The sequence below is a fragment of the Schistocerca serialis genome, chromosome 2, assembly GCF_023864345.2.
Source record: "Schistocerca serialis cubense isolate TAMUIC-IGC-003099 chromosome 2, iqSchSeri2.2, whole genome shotgun sequence".
Taxonomy (NCBI): domain Eukaryota; kingdom Metazoa; phylum Arthropoda; class Insecta; order Orthoptera; family Acrididae; genus Schistocerca; species Schistocerca serialis.
This window is the reverse complement of record NC_064639.1, coordinates 1,110,514,561-1,110,536,318: the sequence shown is the minus strand read 5'-3', so window position 1 is coordinate 1,110,536,318 and position 21,758 is coordinate 1,110,514,561. Positions and strand designations below refer to the sequence as shown.

The 21,758-nt window shown below is 39.1% G+C and overlaps 1 protein-coding gene across 1 annotated transcript in view; it reads right to left on the bottom strand.

The window, feature by feature from the left end:
* Positions 1 to 21,758, bottom strand: part of LOC126456649 (UTP--glucose-1-phosphate uridylyltransferase-like) — a 254,398-nt gene that overhangs the window by 226,373 nt on the left and 6,267 nt on the right. The window contains exon 2 of the mRNA XM_050092392.1: positions 3,008 to 3,238. Within this exon, the coding sequence (XP_049948349.1) occupies positions 3,008 to 3,238 (231 nt within the window). The remainder of the gene's footprint in view (positions 1 to 3,007; positions 3,239 to 21,758) is intronic.

Here is a 21,758-nt window from a genome sequence, read left to right as displayed (position 1 = left end):
GATACTGCAACTCAGGTTTTAAAAAATCACACTTGTCCAGTCTACACTTTAGTACTACATCAGACAGCACATGAAATAAAGCATGTAAATTTGCAATATGTTCTTCAGGTGTAAGATCTGTTACAACAATATCATCCAGATAGTTTGAACAGTTTGGCACTTTTGCAGTCAGCTGTTCCAAATACGGCGGGTGCGGAAGCACTGCCAAAAGGCAAATGCAGATATTTAAACAAGCCTGAATGAGTATTTACTATACACACTTTTTGAGATTCTTGAGTGCCTAATGGATGCTGCCTTCTCAGATAGCTATACAACAATTCAAGCAAATCACATTAATGGAATTTATTACGAAAAAGTAAATCAACAATACTTAACTTTGGTTTACAATGGTGTCGCAAGTGATGGACGACATGCAAATAATCAAAGTTCTTTGCTAATTACAATGTCCATGCAAGTTATTCACACTCGCCTATAAGTCACTGCTATTGTTAATATCACTGCTCTTCTAGGCCTCTCTGCTAGTGTCCATCTTCTACTATCCAGCTGAGGATGGCAGAAGCGGCGCTTACATTCTCTTCAGCCAGAGGCCATTGCTGTCATGGTGTGGTCCTTGTCAGTGGGCTATTGGCTGACATCGTCTCACAGCTTTCCCTGCTCTTGCATTCTTCATCTTCATGCCAGTGCTTGTGGTTACAGCAGAACATATTGTTGCTGGTTTGTTAACTAATTACAAACTATTGGCCTGCAACATGAGTGTTCATATTCATTTCCTTCACTCTCACATGGGCTATTTTCCAGAAAATCTTGGAGCTTGTCAGTGAAGAACAAAGAGAACGATTCCATTAAGACATAAAATAAATGGAACAAAGATACCATGGATGCTGGGACGTGAACATGATGGCTGACTACTGTTGGATGTCAAAAAATGAAAATCCCCAACTCCACAGCAGGAAAAGTACAATAAGAAGTTTGGAAGGGAAAAGGAAACATTACTACAAAGCTTTGTAATAGTGTAGCAATAAAGCCTTATCAACTTTTCTTACTCTATGTGTAATGTAGTTTAATAACGTTGTACACAAATGATGCTGATATAAACAATGGCATTTTTAGGATTTGTTCTAAAAGTTTTACCTCTTTTTGTAGACAAACCTTACATATTAGAAAAAAAACAATATCATTTCTGAAATCAGCACCAAAAACTACATAAAAGACAGTTATCTAAACTACAATAATTTTCAAAAATATTTTTTTTGAAGACCTGTGTAATGACACCCACAGAATTGTCTGAATGGTGCTGCAAGAACATTGCAGGGTGTCACTTTCATTATACTACTAACAATGAGTACAACGAAGATGAATTTCTCCTTCAAGAGCTGTTTCCACAAATTCACACAATTGTAGATACCCACAAGTTACATTGAGTTATTCCCACTGGCCATTACAATACCCAAATGAAAGGTTTCTCAAATTCACTAGACATCATAAATGAAAATCTAACTAGGACCTAATGAGACTCATACCTGGGTGATATCGCAGAGTTGTTGCATGTGTGTACAAAGCTCACTCGTGGCTTGGATGTGTTTTGAATGTTAATGAAGGTACCAATGAAGTTTCAATTAGCTTCCTACATCCTCAAGGGCCTTCACCTTCATATGAAACCTGTGAGAAACCTGACATCTTAACTGTCGACAAGGAGGACATTCTTACAAAGGGTGATGTGAGAACAGCAACAGAGTGAATGTATTTCCTTTCACCAAAAGACGCACAAACAATGTTATATGTTGCTTCCTGGTATTGGGGTGCAGTAATTCTAGATAATATATATTTGTCATATTTGTTTCTGTAGATCTGAACCTGTTTAGCATACCTTCCAAGCATGTCTTCAGCTGGGATGGCTATATCATATTTTTGCATCACTGAAGATCAGATGTCATAGTGTGTGGCCTTGCATGTTATAAATGATTGCTGTTGGCCCGTTGATTGTACTAACTTAATGCTGTGTCATAACACCACCTCTTTAACAATAAACATGGCTTTCAGTGGTATGTATCATAATGTTGTAGTCTTAAATGTCAAGCTCATTGACTTCAATTGTGTATATTCTTTTAATATAACAAAATTGCATATAACTGCAAAGATTATTTGAAGACATTTCCAAAATTAACTGGTTCACAGTTCTGTCTTTATTAGAATAGAAGTTACAGCTGTTTTTGTCAGCAGCGTTTGTCAAATTTTCTGCACATTTTTAGAACTTTGAGTAGCTGTAGATGACTTACTTACTTGCATTTAAATCCTTTAATTTAATATTTTTCATTCTATTATCATGTACAATGAACACACCAAATTTTATGAAAATGAAAGAGAGCCAGGTTGGCATCTGTGTTGATCTGACATGGAATGAATCAACTAGAATTTTCTAATATCAAAATGTAATTCCTTTTAAAATGCTATTTAACAGTTTAATGGTCCATATTTTTCTGTTTGTGAAAATGTATTAGGCTCATTTTGTTAAAATTCAGGTCCTGATTGTGAAATTGTTGTGAGTAAGGAATTACAGTGTTCAAGAAAAATCTTGAACCTAACACTAACCTATAAATAGAAGTGAGACAAAAGTTCATTTCAGTTTGGGATTTGTTATGATGCAAATTCTTGTGGAAGAAAGTTTGTAAATATTATGAAGAAATGTGATAAGGAGTGTTTCAACCGCATATATGAGGACCTGTTCCAAAAGTTGCAAATGCCAATGGTCATCTACAGTTATGTTATGATATTGCAAGAAGATATCTAACTTTATTAGCATTTGTAAGTATTGCTTGCCAATGATAATTATACTGTGCTACTGTGCAGTAGTGATTGTTTAACAAACCAGAAGTGCACTATTAATGAATGATATTTCATATTCTATTCGACAATATTCAGCTATACGTGGAGATTTAAAAGAATGAAATATAAATAGTTTATGTTGCTAATTTTGGGAAGAATATTTATAATAGCAATAATTACTCACAGCATCTTTAGGTAGAACACTTATACGATCCCAGATTATGTGTTGTGCTTCTTCAAAGAGGAAATGTTCAAATAACTGACTGAAGCCATCAAGCTCCATCTGAACTATATGTCTTCTGCTGGCAGGTGCTGTTTGAGTCAATCTGTTTAAGGCATTCTTCATATCAGAAAGTACTTTTTGATTCCTAGATTGTTTCAACTCCTCAAATAGTGTTAAATTTGGCAATGGTTTCTGTAGAAAAATATAGAATCATGGCAACAAGTGGTAAAAAATAACAATAATACTATCAAAATATAAATATATTATCAGCTGTAAACTTAGGGTTTATTAGATCCATGTGATCAGATATTGTGGTAACAATAGATACTGATTTATTGGTGTTTGTGCAAGAGTATTCACTAGTTAATCTTTTTTCTACTTGCTGAATGACATGCACTTTTGGAAACACGTAATTTGTATTGAAGGACAAGGATTTTTATGTACCATCCTACTGATACAAAATATTTAGACAAGCTTAGACAATAAGTGCACGTCTTCTTCAAGCCTTCACTGACTATTTCATGCACTGAATAAAACCACTACATAAATGAATGTATGTGTAGAAAGAGGGAGTTTCTAGCTGTACAAAGAGTGTTTTTCCAAACATATGTGACTTTTTACTACTTTATATCTATACAGAAACACAACCGTAATGAAATACACAAAGAAACTATGAACATATAAACTTTATATTACATTGCACTAAGCGATGAACATGCAAAAGAGGGGGGAGGGGGGGGGGAGGGAGGCAGAGGGGAGGAAGGAGTCAATGGAATGTGGATAGGGAACAGTTATAAAATTTACAAAAAGCATATTATTTTATGATGAGCAAGTATGATTATGTGCATTTGCATTTAATCTACATAAATATAGATGACCTGCCACCTGACTTGTACCCTATTGCCTATACGTTTTATAATACCGAAAGAAAGGCATATGTCTACATATACTCATTTGTAAAATCACAGAATCTTACAAGTTCTTTATGACTTTACTCTTGTTTTTGATATGTGACATGTTAGAGGTCATCATAGGATGTTATGTGCCAATGACCTTGCCACAGTGGTAACAACAGTTCCCATCAGGCCACCGAAGTTAAGTGCTGTCAGGCTTACCCAGTGCCTGGATGGATCACCTTCCAGGTTTGCCAAGTGCTGTTGGCAAGCGGAGTGCATTCATTTTTTTGAGAAAGTAATGTATTCAAGAGTAGCTTCACATATCTGTAAAAATGAAGTACTAACAAAATGTCAGTTTGGTTTCCAGAAGGGTTTTTCAACAGAAAATGCCATATATGCTTTCACCAGTCAAATTTTGAATGATCTGAATAACCGAACACCACCCATTGGGATTTTTTGTGATCTCTCAAAGGCTTTTGATTGTGTAAATCATGAAATTCTGCTAGACAAGCTCAAGTATTGTGGCATGAGTGGGACAGTGCACAAATGGTTTAATTCGTACCTAACTGGAAGAGTGCAGAAAGTTGAAATAAGTAGTTCTCGTAACATGCAAAGATCAGCACATTCCTCAAACTGGGGAACTATCAAGAATGGGGTTCCACAAGGGTCAGTCTTGGGTCCTTTGTTGTTCTTATTATATATTAATGACTTGCCATTCTATATTCATGAAGAGGCAAAGTTAGTTCTCTTCGCTGATGATACAAGTATAGTAACCACACCTGAGAAACAAGAATTAACTGATGAAATTGTCAATACTGTCTTTCAGAAAATTACTAAGTGGTTCCTTGTAAACGGACTCTCACTGAATTTTGATAAGACACAGTACATACAGTTCCGTACAGTGAATAGTATGATGCCATTAATAAATATAGACCTTAATCAGAAGCATATAGCTAAGGTAGAATATTCCAAATTTTTAGGCATGTCCATTGATGAGAGATTAAATTGGAAGAAACACATTGATGATCTGCTGAAACGTTTGAGTTCAGCTACTTATGCAATAAGGGTCATTGCAAATTTTGGTGATAAACATCTTAGTAAATTAGCTTACTACGCCTATTTTCACTCATTGCTTTCATATGGCATCATATTTTGGGGTAATTCATCACTGAGGAATAAAGTATTTATTGCACAAAAGCGTGTAATCAGAATAATAGCTGGAGTTCACCCAAGATCATCCTGCAGACATTTATTTAAGGATCTAGGGATATTCACAGTAGCTTCTCAGTATATATACTCTCTTATGAAATTTGTTATTAACAACCAAACCCAATTCAAAAGTAATAGCAGTGTGCATAACTACAATACTAGGAGAAAGGACGACCTTCACTATTCAAGATTAAATCTAACTTTGGCACAGAAAGGGGTGAATTATACTGGCACTAAAGTATTTGGTCACTTACCAAATAGTATCAAAAGTCTGACAGATAACCAACAAGTATTTAAGAAGAAATTAAAAGAATTTCTGAATGACAACTCCTTCTACTCCATAGAGGAATTTTTAGATATAAATTAAGAAAAAAAGAAAAAAAACAAAAATATTGAAAAAAATAAAAAAAATAAAAATAAAAAATAAAGAAAAACAAAAAAACACAAAAAATAAAGTTGTTATATTAACTTAAGTATGTTGTTAAATTAACCTAATTATGTCATGTATTGGAAAATTCGACTCGTTCCACATCATTACGAAATATCGTATTCATGATCCATGGAACTAGAATTAATCTAATCTAATCTAATCTAGTCCTTGTGAGGCCAATTGAGAAGCTACTTGATTGAGGAGTAGTGGCACCGGTCTTGAAAGCTGATAATGGCTAGGAGAGTGATGTGCTGACCACACGCCCCTCCGTATCCACATCTGGTGATGCCTAAGGGCCGAGAATGACATGGTGGCCACTCAGTACTGATGGACCTTCAGGACCGAGCGAGGTGGCGCAGTGGTTAGCACACTGGACTCACATTCGGGAGGACGACGGTTCAATCCCGTCTCCGGCCATCCTGATTTAGGTTTTCCGTGATTTCCCTAAATCGCTTCAGGCAAATGCCGGGATGGTTCCTTTGAAAGGGCACGGCCGATTTCCTTCCCCATCCTTCCCTAACCCGAGCTTGCGCTCCGTCTCTAATGACCTCGTTGTCGACGGGACGTTAAACACTAATCTCCTCCTCCTCCATGGACCTTCAGGGCCTGTTCAGATGGTGTTTTTTTGCTTATAGGATGTATGTAATAATTGATACTGCTTGATTATTAAGTTATTCATATGTTGTGATTTGAAACTTATTGCTAGTGAAGTCATTGTGCACATTTCCTTTATTTCAGTAAATACAGTGGAGCATTCTCCAGTATTTTAAGTCTACCAGAAGTAATTATGTTTAGTTAAGGAACTCCAAGAATAGGTTCTGTATACCCAAATTATGAAAACAACTATATTTATGTCTATACTCTGCAAACTACTGTGAAGTGTATAATGGAGGATGTTTCCCATTGCACCACTTATTGCGGCTTCTTAATATTCCTTTCACACATGAAGCACAGGGTGAATGACTACTTAAATGCCTCTAAGTGCACTAACATTAGTCTAATCTTGACTTTGTGGCCTCCATGAGAGCTATACATTGAGGCTGCAATACATTTAAAACTGATTCTTGAAACTTCATAAGCCTGCTACTTTCTTTATCTATGACTGCACCTATGTGATCATTTCATTCTACATCCTGATAAATTGTTACCCTCTGTTATTTGTATGATGTCACCAGTTCCAGTTGTGACTCACTGATATTGTAGTCAAATGGTCTCATGTCTTTTTGTTCCATGAGGTGCCCTACTTTACATTTCTGAAGGTCTGAAGCAATTTTAAATCTCCCCACCACTTTGAAATCTTATCAATATCTTTGTGCAGCTTTCTTCAGACAGCACTTCATTACAGATCACTGCATCATACCTGAAAAGTCTGACTTTACTATTTGCAGTGTCTACCAGTTCCTTAAAATAAAAAATGAACAGCATTTCCCTGGAGCACACCTGAAGTTACTTTAACCTCTGTCAATGATTCCCAATCTAAATTAATATGCTGCATTCTCCTTACACAGAAATCCTCAATCTTGTCACAAATTTCATTTAATATCCCTTATGAAGGTTCTTTCATTAATAAGTGTTGGTGTGATGCTGAGTCAAATGCTTTTTGGAATTCAAGATATACTGCATAAGCCAGATTGCCTTGATCCATGACTTTCAGAACATGATGAGAGAAAAGCACTAGTAGGGTTTTGTATGACCAATATTTTGGTATCTATATTGTTTGACATGGAGTAAATTGTTCTGTTCAGGATACGTCACTATATTTGAGCTCAGGATAAGATCTAAGATTCTAGAAGTGATGGATGTCAAATATGTGGTCCAGTCGCATTGTAACCACCAACTATGTTCAATGTCAACTTCAACCATGGCAGCACGTAAACAGTTTATAAACTTAGCCTTTTCGGAAATTCTTCCACCCTCAGCATTAAAGCTGATGATCATGCCCTTTTGGATATCAGATAAATAGCTCTGATTCCACATTGAAAGCAATAACCACTCACAGATGGCAGGTGACATCACTAGCAGTGGAGGGTTTATGAAGTATGTTAGGGGGATGGGGATGCAGAAAACAGTGCAGTCACCAATAGTGCAGAAATGGAGTGATTTAACTGACATCAAAAAGGGCATGATGATCGGCTTTTTGGCAAAGGGTGGAAGCATTTCCAAAAAGGCTAAGTTTACAAACTGTTCACATGCCACTGTGGTATGCCATGTTGGCAAAACTGTGTTATCCAAACTCAGCACTAAGGCAGCTGTTGTGCACCACAAGCCATAGAAGACAGGGTTGAATGACAGCTGTGGAGATGTATACATGCAAATAGATGTGCAACTCCTGAGCAACTGTCTGCCCAGATGAAAGAAGGGTCTACAAACAGGGTCTCCTCAATGATCACTCAGTGAGCATTGCTGCTTATGAGCCTCTGCAGCAGGTGCATGGTTCATGCAACCATGTTGACTACTATTGATCAGTGATGAAGACTGGAATGTGCATGCCAATACTGCAACTGGACTGGCACTCAAACCTCCAGATGGTAGACACTCAGATCAGTACCAAACATTGTATGTTGATAAAGTATCAAGGAAAACTCCGATTTAGTTTGTACTATGTACTGTCATCCAACAGAATGGACGACAACATTAATTAAAAGTATCGCCTGAACTACAGGGCACAAGAAAAGCACAACTGTGAGTGACTCATACATATAGCTTCTGTGGGGAAGTTGACAGTGTTAGATCATCGTACCAAGGGTCCTGGGTTCAAATCCCAATGACGACAATTTTTTTAAATGTATTATGTGTGAAAGTGTTATGTGGGACTATTAATACTGCCACATGCATGATGAAATTGTTTCTTTATTCTACTGCTCTGATTGTTTATGTTTGTTCTGTGAAACTACAAATGCGCTAGCTGCTTCATTGGGAATGGTGTCTGTTGTGTCGCACATTGACAGAACACCACACCTATCTATACAAATGTACTCTATAGGTCTGCTACTGTCAACCGATAAAGTGAAAGCAGACTGCCAAAAGAACATTGCTACAAACTCCAAAATGTCCTTTTACATATCAGAAAAACGTTCTCCCATGTCACGCATAAACAGTGGAAAAAAAAAAGTATCATCAGTGTAGTCTGAGACTTTTTGCATGATGATCTCATGCCCTACCAACTCATCCACCCGACATTTGCAAACCAATCAATCACAGTTACACTTTTCCTATTCTTCGTAGTTCTGGTGCTACTTTTACTTACCCTTTACACATGTTATACTGGACGACAGCACATAGCACTAAGAAAATTGGAGTTTTGGTTGATACTCTATTGACATACAACATTGGGTACCTATCTGAGTGTCTGACATCTGAAGGTTTGGGTGTGAAAGGCGACACAGGGCCTTTTCAGATGAATCACATTTTATGCTTAATTGGTCAGATGACTGTTAGCATGTACAGTGTGCAACTTGTGAAATCAAACAGACTGCAACAATTGAGGGAGCATTTTCATCTGGGGAATGCTTTTGTGGCATTCCCTGAGTGATCTCATAATGCTGGAAGGCACATTGGATCAACACAAGTAAGCATCTATCCTTGGGGACTATGTCCAACCCTACATGCAATTTGTTTTTCCTTGGCATGATGGCATCTACCAACAGGACAACGCAATGTGTCAAACAACTCACTGTGTATGTGCATGGTCCAAAGAGCACCAGGATGAGTTTACTGTACTCCCCTGGCCACCAGACTCCCCAGATTTAAACCCAATTGAGTACCTGTGAGACCATCTGTTCATGCCATGGATCCTCAGCTAAGAAACTTAGTGCAGCTGGCCATGGCACTGGAGTAAGCTTGGCTCCACATCCATGTCTGTAACTTCCAGAACCTCACTGACTCCTTTCCTCCACATCTCACAGTGGTCCACTCTGGAAAAGGTCATTATTCAGGCTTTTGACAGTTGGTCATGTTAATGCGACAGGACAGCATATGTTGGATGGTAGTTTTGTTGGTCACTTCTGTAGTTGGGTGTGACCTTTGCATTCTTCCAGCTACTGGGCAAAGTTTTTTGTTTGTTCAATGGGTGACATTATGGTTAAAAGAGGGGCCAACTCAGTTATACTTATTAGGACAAACAGAAACAAATTCAGTTTCATAGACATGGCGTAATGGAAATTCTTTATTTTGCCCATATGGGAATCAGTCTGTCTTTGAAGTTACAGCAATCTGAAGTGTGAGGTGCAATCCCTTGCACCACTTCTGCTCCATCCTGCTCTGCACATCCAGCGGAACTGGCACAAGTGTACATGTCTTATCATGGGTGAAAGCCTGGAAAGCTACTACACATAGTTAAGTGTGCCTACATCAATGCACTTGTTACAGTGATAATTATGCAGCAAGCTCCAGTATTTTGTGTCACTTCATGTTTTGGCATAATAGATGGTGCTGTAATCAACACAATCTGTTGAAACTTTATGGTACCTCAGGAAATTACCAGACAGATTAGATCCTATGAGGGTAGAAGGGCGGTATTCTTATATTACGTAATGTGACACTAGTGTTTTATAGCAAACCAACATGGTTCTCCAGAATGTAACACATTACAGTGTCCACATTATTGGTGTAATTACCTTCAAATATGGCATCAAAGTGGAAAGTGGTTGTAACAGGTCATTGGTTTGTTTATCAATGCAGTAACAACTACATTTAGCATTACTCAGGACCAACAACTTGGACACAGTAGTATTTTGTTCCCTACAGGGTGCTTTTTTAATGTGAGTACCCTTGCCTCTCTCCATCAGGGTGCTTGTCTTAGGTGTGTCCCCTTGACTCTCACAAATCTTCATGTTTTACTGAAGCTAATGTTCAAAATGGTGGCAGTTTACTGTAATACACATTGCAACCGTATTTCTGAAAGACGATCCCACATCTCTAAATGTCTCTTTGCTAATCCAGAATGCACTTGCCCGCGAAAGGCAAAGGTCCCGAGTTCAAGTCTCGGTCCGGCACACAATTTTAATCTGCCAGGAAGTTTCTCTTTGCTAATGTTTACACATTCAGTGATAAGTTGCTGCTACATATTTGCAGGAGTTGTAAGTATGTCTATGTAACACTTCCCTTTTAGTGGACCCCACAGGAATAAATCAGTGGGCATCAAACTGGTTGAGTGCAGAGTCCATCTCCTCCAATCCATCAACCAGGATAATATTGATTCAGAACTTCACGAGATATCCATGAATATTATGCTGGACAGCCATCATGTTGAAACCACATATCCTTTTTTGTTCGAACTGGGACATCTTCCAGTACTATTGGAAAATATTGCCTAAAGAGTTGTCATACCTTCAACCATTCACATTACTGTCTATGAAGTATGGGCCAATTATCTGGCTACTTAACACACTGCACCAAACACTGGCACTGCAGGAGCATTGAAGTTCAGTTTGCCTTAACCAGAGGGGATTCTCCACTATCCAATAATTCATATTATGCTGATTCATGTGTCCATGATTTGTAAACATTGCTTCATCAGAAAAAATACCTGTGAATGAAAATCATCATTGGCTGCTAGTTGTTGTTGTATCCTACTGCGAAAGTTCAAGAGGCCTTGAAAGTTGACCCCATTTAGGATTTGGCACAGCAACAGGTGATCTGGGTGGTATTTGTGTTCATGTAGTATGTGCAGAGCACTTCAAGCAATTTACCATGAATTAATGAGAGGCTATGCAGCAGTTACAGCTAAAATATCCTCTATAGCGTTTTCATCAGTCACATGCTATGGTCAGATTTGTGTGGATTGAACATTTCCAGTTGCAATAAATAGTTGGATAATACTGCAAAATGTCACTGGATGAGGAACCTTCCTCACAGGAAACAGGTTCATATACCATCACCAAGCTTCTCCTACATGCCTAGCCTATTTGGCGCAAAGTATCAAGCAATGATGTCTACCCTCTCTGCAATTATCAACATCGTTGCACACACAGGAAGAGATGTCTGCAGTTCAAATGTTTGCAGTAAAGCGAACTGCGACTGCTTCAAGCTGCTGTTACCTTGTCCATCATTCACGGTACAGTCACAGTCATGCTCGACACATTGGAACTACATCCTTGTATCAAGATATATTGCACCTACAGCAAGCAACAAGAGTCTGACAATGGACTGCAACACATGTTCGTCATCCTTGCACCACAGATGGTTATCTGAATGGTACAAAATGTATTGCAGACAATGGTTAACATATCAAACATTCCCCTATCACTTTTGAATGGTTTGTAAATCATTTTGATTTGTGTCAGTTATAGCACCATCTATCATGTAATGATGAAATTGTTCCACACAAAAGTTTTTTTTTTTTTTTTTTTTTTTTTTTCGTGGAGAATTCATATCTACAATAAAAACTGGGGGTTCCTGTTGAAGATTTAAAAGTTGAACCCCACCCTCACCCAACCCCTGGAGGTGGGGCAAGGGGGTCAAGTGTAGTGTCACTGAACGTCCCCTTATGAGATGAATGACTTGTATTAAAACCTTTTTCTCAACAGAGCTGTAGTGTCCCAGACATTTCCACAAACAGTCTTAACCATGCCACACTGTGTGTGTGTGTGTGTGTGTGTGTGAGAGTGAGAGAGAGAGAGAGAGAGAGAGAGAGAGAGAGAGAGAGAGAGAGAGATCACAGTTCAGTCCAAGGGAAACAACTGTAAATGCTGAATTTTACAAGGACATACTGCAACATTTGCAAAACAATGTACAAAGGAAGAAATCAGAAAACAGGCCATTGGTTTCTTTCCTCGTCAAGATTGCATGCCATGACACACCTCACTTTTGATTTCTGAGATTTTGGATAGTAAAAGTGTTCCCATGTGCTCACATCTGCCTTACTTGCCAGATTTAGCACATTGCAACTTCTGCCTCTTCCAAAAAATTAAAACTGTGCCTAAAGGAAACCGATACTGAGAGGTCCTTGAAAGAGCAGCTGTACACACTTCCAAAAGGAGCCTGCCAGAAATGTTTCCAGTCATGGATTCGAAACTAAGATAAGTGCGTTGCTCTAGTTAGGGACAGTAATTTGAAGAACATTAAATCAGATTTCATGTAAGCTTATTACTTTATTTCCAATAATATTATTCACTGAATTTTTTGATTACACCTGGTACATCAGAATACTAACCCTGATATTTATGCTTATACAATTTTGTGATGTTCAATTTATATTCTCATGTGTTGATAAAGGTGAGAAAGATTTCTAACATATGGTATTTACAACCATGTTTGCAGCCATCTACATGTACACAGAAGCAGTTTAATTGTGGCTGATACTAGGCTCACTTTGACAATGACCATATCTTGTATAACAAACCAAAAAGTCATTCAAACCTTCAAAGAGTACAAATACCATTAAAAACTATATAATTTGTCAAAACACTTAACTTCAAAATTTACATAATTTCAAAAATTTATCACCTTTCGATAATTTATATCTCACTGAAAAGGTGTTTTATATTATGTCAACATTGTTTATCAAGGACTTTAAAATACTAATGTCATGTCTGAATTTTTGTAACTGGAACAATCAATAAAACTTGAAGATCATGATCAATAAAAGGACGACATTAAACAGTAATTTTGTCTTTGTGAGTGTCAACAACTACCACCATGGTGAAGTTCCTTGAGCTGTTAAAAACAGGAACACTAAGTTATATTTATAATACTATAGGAAGGTACACCATTGTTTAACATTGCTATCAAAAAACTCGAAAAGTGCTCGACTGATTTACTTCAAATTTTTACACAATACTCTAATGAGCATTTGGATAGATCATACGCAATATATTTTTAACACATATAATATATAAATATATATGTAATACATAAAGAGGAAATGTTGTTACCAAAAATCCCAAAAAGTTCAATTTACTTCAGATTTTTGCATGATGTATTCAGATGGACACAGGCTATATAATTTTTAATATATTTATCATATAAATATTTGTGTGTACATAAAAGGGAAACACCGTTACCACGAGCTCAGGGAGTTCTTGATCGATTTAATTCCAATTTTTTCATGATACTCTAATGAAAATTTGGACATCGGCTACATATTTTTTAATCCATATAATATGTAAATATGTATTTAATAGAGAAAAGAGAAACATTGCTAAGAAAAATATTGATAAGACATTGACCGATTTGCATCAGATTTTTACACAACACACTATAAACACTCAGGTTTTTTTTCTCCCTTGCAGGCAGTTTCAGCCATGACAGCAAGGCATGCAAACCGTTAAACAAATTTTTCATCACATATACACTCAGTCTCCTTAAATGTAATTTCAAACAAAATTTGTATGCACAACAGTGTACTGTTTTGTTTTCTTCCTTGCCATCAGTTTTACAGAAAACAGGAAAGGTGAATTTATTACTTATCAGCTTATGATTAGAATTCTACTATGGAATCTGAATCATCTGAGACTTTGTAATCCTAACCACCCACAGATTAAAACTTCACAAAATAGTGTCATTGGAGCTCTATCCCAACAGATCCAGCAACTGGGAAGGTCTCTCTCATCCCTAAATACCAATGATTCCAACAGATTTACCTGTTCATTTTAAGACACATCATTTTCCAATAAAGGTTTTGTTTGTAATAACAATAAACAAGATTCAAGGTCATAGAGAGGGGTAAGAGCACAGGGGTGGGGCGGAAATGGACATATAAAGAGGAAGGAGAAATGGATAGAGGGATGGGGAGGATGTGATGCACAAAGAGAGGGGGGGGGGGGAGGTAGGAGGAGGAAATGGACAATGAGAGGGAGGATGAACAGATGACTAGAAGGTAAGAGGGGTGGGGGGAAGGAGTTAATGATGTATATGTAATTCCCATACATATTTAGCAACTACGATGCATTGCTGGGTTTACTTGTTCCCACAGATGATTATAATGCACTGGTGGAGAGGCTGCATTAAAACTGACATCTGTTTAATATTTAACCTAAATATGAACAATTATTCATAACCTGCATAGAAAACTCAGTATGTAAGAATTGTGTTAACTAAGGAGAAGTACACCATGTTAGTCACAAGACAATGGAGGAGGGAGTCGGTTGCTAGGTATGTTATAAGACAGATAGAGCACCAGAAGCACCAATAAATGATGAAGATTAGGTGAAATTAATGACCTGTTTTTTTATTTGTTACAATTGATAGAATTCAACAATGGAAAATCCAGGATGGAATGTAACAATACAGGAGAAGGTAAGTTGCTACTCACCATATAGCGGAGATTCTGAGTCGTGATAGGCACAATAAAAAGATTCACACAATCATAGCATTCAGCCATTAAGGCTGTGAAGCACACAGCCTGTACCATATGGATCCTTCCCACCAACACCAGCTTTTCTGAATAGCACAAGTGGGAACTTTCCCTGCAATACATCCTATGTTCCCGTAACCCTCCACCTTCATTAGTCACTGTCCTTACACATCCAGCCCCCTTCCTGTTCCTATTCCAGCACTACACAACCGTCATTTCACTGCCACATCCAGTCTTTTAATTTCTTTTTATTTTTATTTCTCTACTTTCTGCTACTTACCCCCTCCCCCTTCCGCACCTTCTCTCCAGCCCTCCATCTAAACTGCAACACTTCACTGTCCGCCACTCCCACCATACTATACCTCCCCCTCCCTGCCCCAGCCTCCTCCTTACCCCCACCCAGTCACCACTCCCATCACGCACTGGTGCTGCTGCTCGCAGTGTAGTTTCAGCTCTCTGAGACTGCAGACGTGTGTGCAAGTTGCACTTGCATGAGTGTGTGTGTGTGTGTGTGTGTGTGTGTGTGTGTGTGTGTGTGTGTGTGTGTGTGTGTTTGTGTGTGTGTACTGCTGACAAAGGCCTTAATGGCTGAAAGCTGTGATTGTGTGAATCTTTTTATTGTGCCTATCGCCACTCAGCATCTCCGTTATATGGTGAGTAGCAACTTTCCTTCTCTCGTATTGTTACAATCCATTAAACAAATTTTTGCACATGGTTTCCATTTCTACAAGATCATGAAAAAAAACTAAATGTATTGTGTTGTTTCATTTTCTTGGGCAGAAACAGAGCACATAGTTCTGAACTTATGTCAGGTGTGAAACCACATGAGAAGTCCAACCAAGAACACAATGAGTAGTCACACTTTTTACATTGCTATTGTAATGCACTACTGATTCTTGATTTTGGCTTTGCTAAAGTTTCTGGTTTCCTCTATCCTGCTTACTCATTGGACTGTGTTTATCAATTGTGCCATCTAAACTTGCACATTTCCTCATTGTTCTGCATTGCCTATACATTTTCAGTGATCCACTGCTTAATGACCTAGACTGATCAGTGTATTCTCAACAGGTTCTCACATTACCTCCAGTATTCTGTTCTATCTTATTCACTAAAATTGGCGACAAGGTAAAAGTTTAATGTCGTGGAAGCAAGGCTTTTGAAATAGCAGTTCCAAAATAGCTTCAAAGCAGAAGCAGCAGTTCTAAAAACAGTGTCAGCAGCTGTTGCAACATCAGCAACAGCAAAATGTTTTGCTTCATCAAGCATCAAGAAATTTAGCTTCTGAGGGCACAACTACAGTAATAGTGTACCCACCCCATAAAGGTGGTGGTAAATATTTGTAGCATTCTGGCCTTTAACGATGCCAAAGAAGATTGGGAAATTCATTTACAGTGCCTGATACAGCACTTCATGACCTTTTATGTAACTGATGATATTCTCCAGCAGTTGCTCTTCCTGTCTTGGACTTCAACAGAGAAAATTTTTGTTACACAAGAAGTTGGCTCCAGTCTCAATCTAGTCACCCACAAATTCAAGGAAATGTGCATTTTATTTTTGAATCATTATTCACAAAAGATTCCATGTGGTCAAAGCTCAATTTCCAGCAATACCAGAAACAGGCAGCCAGTCATATCACTCCTAAAAGACTGATTTACAAGGGTTAAGTCACAGATGTCATTTCAGCTGACAAACCCAGCAACCAATTTGAGATGTGGTAGTTCAGTTGGCCCCAGTCTGGAAGTACACGCATCAGTGATCAAACTAGACAATCCTTCTTTGGAAGATATTACAACAACCATACACTCCTTCAAAATTACACAGGCAGGAGTGTTTCATGGCCCAGCTGCAAGCATAAATGCTTCTAACCCCACAGTGTGTCCCACTAACAAGAAATACCTGCAAACCTGTTTTGAGATTAGAGTCACAATTCATCAACATCAGCTGTGTCACTGACTGAACAGCAGTCATGCCCCTTCAGCATATAGGAACTACTGTCACAGCCAGACAGCTTCAAATTCATTCATTTGTAGAGAGTTCTGATAACTGGGCATAGCACACTCCTGGAAAGATCAGTCATCTCCAAAGAGTCTGTCACAAACTGTCACTACAATTAAATCTAGTCCCACATACTTATCATATAATAGCACCTAAACTTGAGGCAATAGTTCCCCTGGGCTATCTTTAGTTAACAAGCTATGTACAGGGTGTTTATGAATGAATATCGAGGTTTTAACGCTTTGTAATATTTATTGCATTAAACTTACAGTTATAAATGATATGTCAAATGAAAGAGCAACTCAAACAGTTTTACCAAGAACCTTATAAATGTTCAAAGTGAGCACCATTTGTCACTTGGTACACACAAGTCTATAGCTGAGTTCTTCCAAACGGTGACAAGTGTGTCTTCAGTGATTGTAGCAACAGCTACTTCAATCCAGTTTCTTAATTCAGGGAGGTCTGCTAGTAGTGGAGGCATGTACACACGATCCTTGATGAAGCCCCAAAGGAAAAAATTGCATGACGTTAGGTCGGGTGAACATGGAGACCATGCAAAGCAAGCCCTGTCATTGGGCCCCTCGCGGCCTATCCAGCGCTTGGGCTATAGACTTGATGTGTGCCGTTTGACAAATGGTGCTCACATTGAACATTTATAAGGTTCTTGGTAAAACTGTTTGAGTTGCTCTTTCATTTGACATATCATTTATAACTGTAAGTTTAATGTAACAAATATTATAAAGCATTAAAACCCCGATATTCATTTATAAACACCCAGCATAAACCTGAAACTTCCTGGCAGGTTAAAACTGTATGCCAGAAAGTGACTCGAGCTCAGGACCTTTGCCTTTTGTGAGCATGTGCCCTACCAACTGAGCTACCCAAGCATGACTCACAACCTGTCCTCACAGCTCCACATCCACCAGTACCGCATCCCCTACCTTCCAAACTTCACAGAAGCTGTCCTGCAAAAGATGCAAGACTAGCACTCCTGGAAGAAAGCATACTGCAGAGACAGCTTAACCACACCCTGGGGGATGTTTCCAGAAGCTGTGACAATGGATCGTGAGTCATGCCTGGGTAGATCAGTTGGTAGAGCACATCCACATGAAAGGCAAAGTTCCCAATTTGAGTCTTGGTCTGGCACACAGTTTTAATCTGCAAGTATTTTTCATATCAGCACACACTCCATCCACAGTGAAAATTTCACGAAACATCCCCCAGGGTGCAGCTAAGCCATGCCTGTGCAATATCCTTTCTTCCAAGTGTGCTAGTCTTGCAAGTTTCACAGGAGAGCTTCTGGGAAGTATGGAATGTGGGAGACAAGGTACTGGCAGAAGTGAAGCTGTGAGAATAGGTCATGAGTCATGGTTGGGTAGCTCAGTTGGTAGAGCACCCACTACAAAAGGCAACGTCCCAAGATCAAGGCTCCATCCAGCACACAGTTTTAATCTGCCAGGAAGTTTCACATCGGCATACACTCCACTGCAGAGTGAAAATTTCATTCTATTTATAAACTTCACAATTAGGAACACACACATTTCCTAATGGACAAAGGACAACAATTCTCTTGATAAACCTCCAAGAGCATGCACTTCTAGGTTCCCCAAAGCTATCCCCACACTGCAAGAATTTGGTAGCATATGGTGACAGTTCATTGTAACCCCAAGCTCATTTCATAATTTCTAGAGCATACAAGACGGTCAAATGACTGATAACCTTCTTTGGTGCTGATAGTAACTCAGCCAGAGACATTTTCAACCAGGATGCTTTCTCTTTGTTTGGATTCTCCATCAATGATCAAATTCAGGACATCTCTGAGAATTATCTATTTCATGAATATGACAATCTCTGCATAGCAATCACACCTATATTCGAAACTGACCTAGGGTGTGCCACAGACTTCCAGGCTCACATCTTCTTGTGACTGAATGCAGTGCCTCATTTCTACTGAGCATTGCCTGTTCTGGTATCCTTATGTGCAATCGTCAAGTAGTAGCTCACTCAAATCTAAGAGGCTGGGATAATTGAAACAGTTAAAGTGCATGCTTTAGCTGCATCCTGGGTAGTAGTGAAAAAATAAAATGACTTGGTATGGCTATTTGGTGACTTTAAATCAACACTTAACGGCTAGGTACAAGTCAAAACTTACCCTATACCATGCCCATACATAATTTGACAAAACACTTAACTTCAAAATTTACATATTTTCAAAAATTTATTACCTTTTGATAATTTAAATCTCACTGAAAAGGTGTTTTAGATTATGTCAAAACTGTTGATAAAGGATAAAATTTACGTATTGAATATGTAAATTTTGTCTCAAATTGGAATTTTAAAATACTAATGTCACGTCTGAATTTTTGTAACACTGGAACAGTCATTAAAGCTTGAAACATCATGTTCAATAAAAGGACAGCATTAAATCATAATTTTGTCTCCACAAATAGACCTGCCCATAAAACTATTCAGAGGAGAATACTTCTCTGAGATAGACCTCATAGAGACACCTGCAAGTGCCATTAAATGAAGGAGCACAAAACAATGCCAGTTCAGCTTGTTCAAATACAAGGTCTTGCCTTTGCAATCTATTCTGCCCCTGCTGTCTTCTAAAGCTACCTGGAACAGCTAAACATTTCTGTACCAACTTACACAACCTATTTAGATAGCTCAATTGAGCTATGAGCCAGCACCACTTGCAAAATTTTTCATGCTGTTTAGTACATTAAATCCAAAGGGCTAAGTTGCAACTTAGACCAGTGCCAGGCTATCCAATAGCAAGTGAAGTACATCAGGCATTTGATAAACAAAGAAGGGACCCAGCCCACCAGTTGCAATGTACTACTCTGCCTTCAAACCTACAACCCTTTTGCTAAGCTCTTATGATCTTACAATTAATTGTAAGCCAACAGCGCAACATGTGAAAATGGATCCCATATTGCAGCTTCGCATCGGGCTACATCTAGCATCTGACCAGTAGGAAATCTGATGTTTCACATAGAAATAGAAAGGAGACAGCTGAAAGAAGACAAACCTTGGAAGTATTTCTCATAACAACAGCTAGAATCACTGCAGAGATGTGCTGCAATCTAATCCTATGACAAGTTGTGCACACCAGGCTCCACAGATCCCCAACACACATTTCCGAAAAACAAAAATCCAGAACTCCAAACCTAGTCCCTCACCCACCAATGTCAAGCAGTCATTAATGATCCCCTCATAATAGGTGCTGAGGCAGACATGCACCCTGTCATTACGCCAGCTACATCAGGGCCCCGTGTCCTAAACTTACTTCATCATGGACACTGGGGATTATCACAGATGAAAGCTCCAGTGAGATGACAATCTTACTGCCCATTCTTGAACAGGGACATGGTAGCCGTGGTACATAGCATCTCATCTTGCATTTGGCAGCAGGCAGCACAACACCAATCTTTCAACCCCTGTTCGGCCTCCTGCCAATCCTGTGACAGAATTCATCTGGACTTTGCAGGGCCATTACCAATTTCTATGTGGCTACCAGCAGTGGACACCTAATACAAATACCAATACATGGTTAACACGACATCCAGCATAACAGAGGCCACAACAAATACATTATTCTAGATTCTAGGGATTGAAAGGCTATAGTGTCTGGCTCTATGTGGTTTCTTGCAGTGGACTTGTACTCCAACATGTTAAGCATGATATCCACAACAGAAGTCACAATAAATGCCCTAGTCCAGACTCTAGGGACTGAAGGGGTCCCTGAACTATAACACTTGGCTCTGTGTGGTTAATAGCAGTGGATACCTAGTCCAAATGCATGAGTCCACCTTCCAGGAAATGGAGAGTTTCCCTGAACTATAGTGTCTGACAAAGAGCTCAAATTTAAAGCAATAGCTTTCACACAGTTCTGAACATCAAACAGCATAAAGTACCTTCAGCCTGCGATTCCATTAATCCTTCAACTGTGAAACAGAGTACATGCTGTGGATATTGAAGTAAAAAGTGTTGAAAGCAGTAGGAACTACCAACACAACAATCAGAACCTACCCTCCATATTAAACCCACTAACCACCAGCAATACGTCCACTTCGACAGCTGCCACCTATTCCATACCAAGAAGTCCCTCCTGTACAGCCTAGCCACCTGTGGTCGTTGCATCTGCAGTGACGAGCAGTCCCTCTCAAAATATACCGAGGGTCTCACTGAAGCCTTCACTGACCGCGTTATCCTCCCATCCTTGTACAAAAACAAATCTCCCATGCCTTATCTTTCCAGTCTCCCACCACCTCCCAAAGTCCCACAGTCCGGCCGCAGAGGAGCATTCCCCTCATAACTCAGTATCATCCGGGACTGGAGCAATTGAATTACAGACTCTGCCAGGGTTTCGATTGCCTCTCGTCGTGCCCTGAAATGAGAAATGTGCTGCCCACTATCCTTCCCACCCCTCCTACCATGGTATTCTGCTGTCCATTGGACCTACACAATATACTCGTCCATCCTTACACAACTCCTGCTCCCAATCCCTTACCTCATGGCTCACATCCCTGTAATAGACCTAGATGCAAGACCTGTCCCACACATCGTCCTACCACCACCTACTCCAGTCTGGTCACTAACATTACCTATCCCTTCAAATGCAGAGCTACCTGTGAAACCAGTCATGTGGTTTACAAGCTAAGCTGCAGCCACTGTGCTGCATTCTATGTAGGCATGACAACCAACAAGCTGTCTGTCTGCATGAACAGTCACCGACAAACTGTGGCCAAAAAACAAGTGGACCACCTGTTCTGAACACGCTGCGAAACATGATATCCCTCATCTCAATGACTACTTCACAGCTTGTGCCGTATGGATCCTTCCCACCAACACCAGCTTTTCTGAATAGCACAGGTAGGAAGT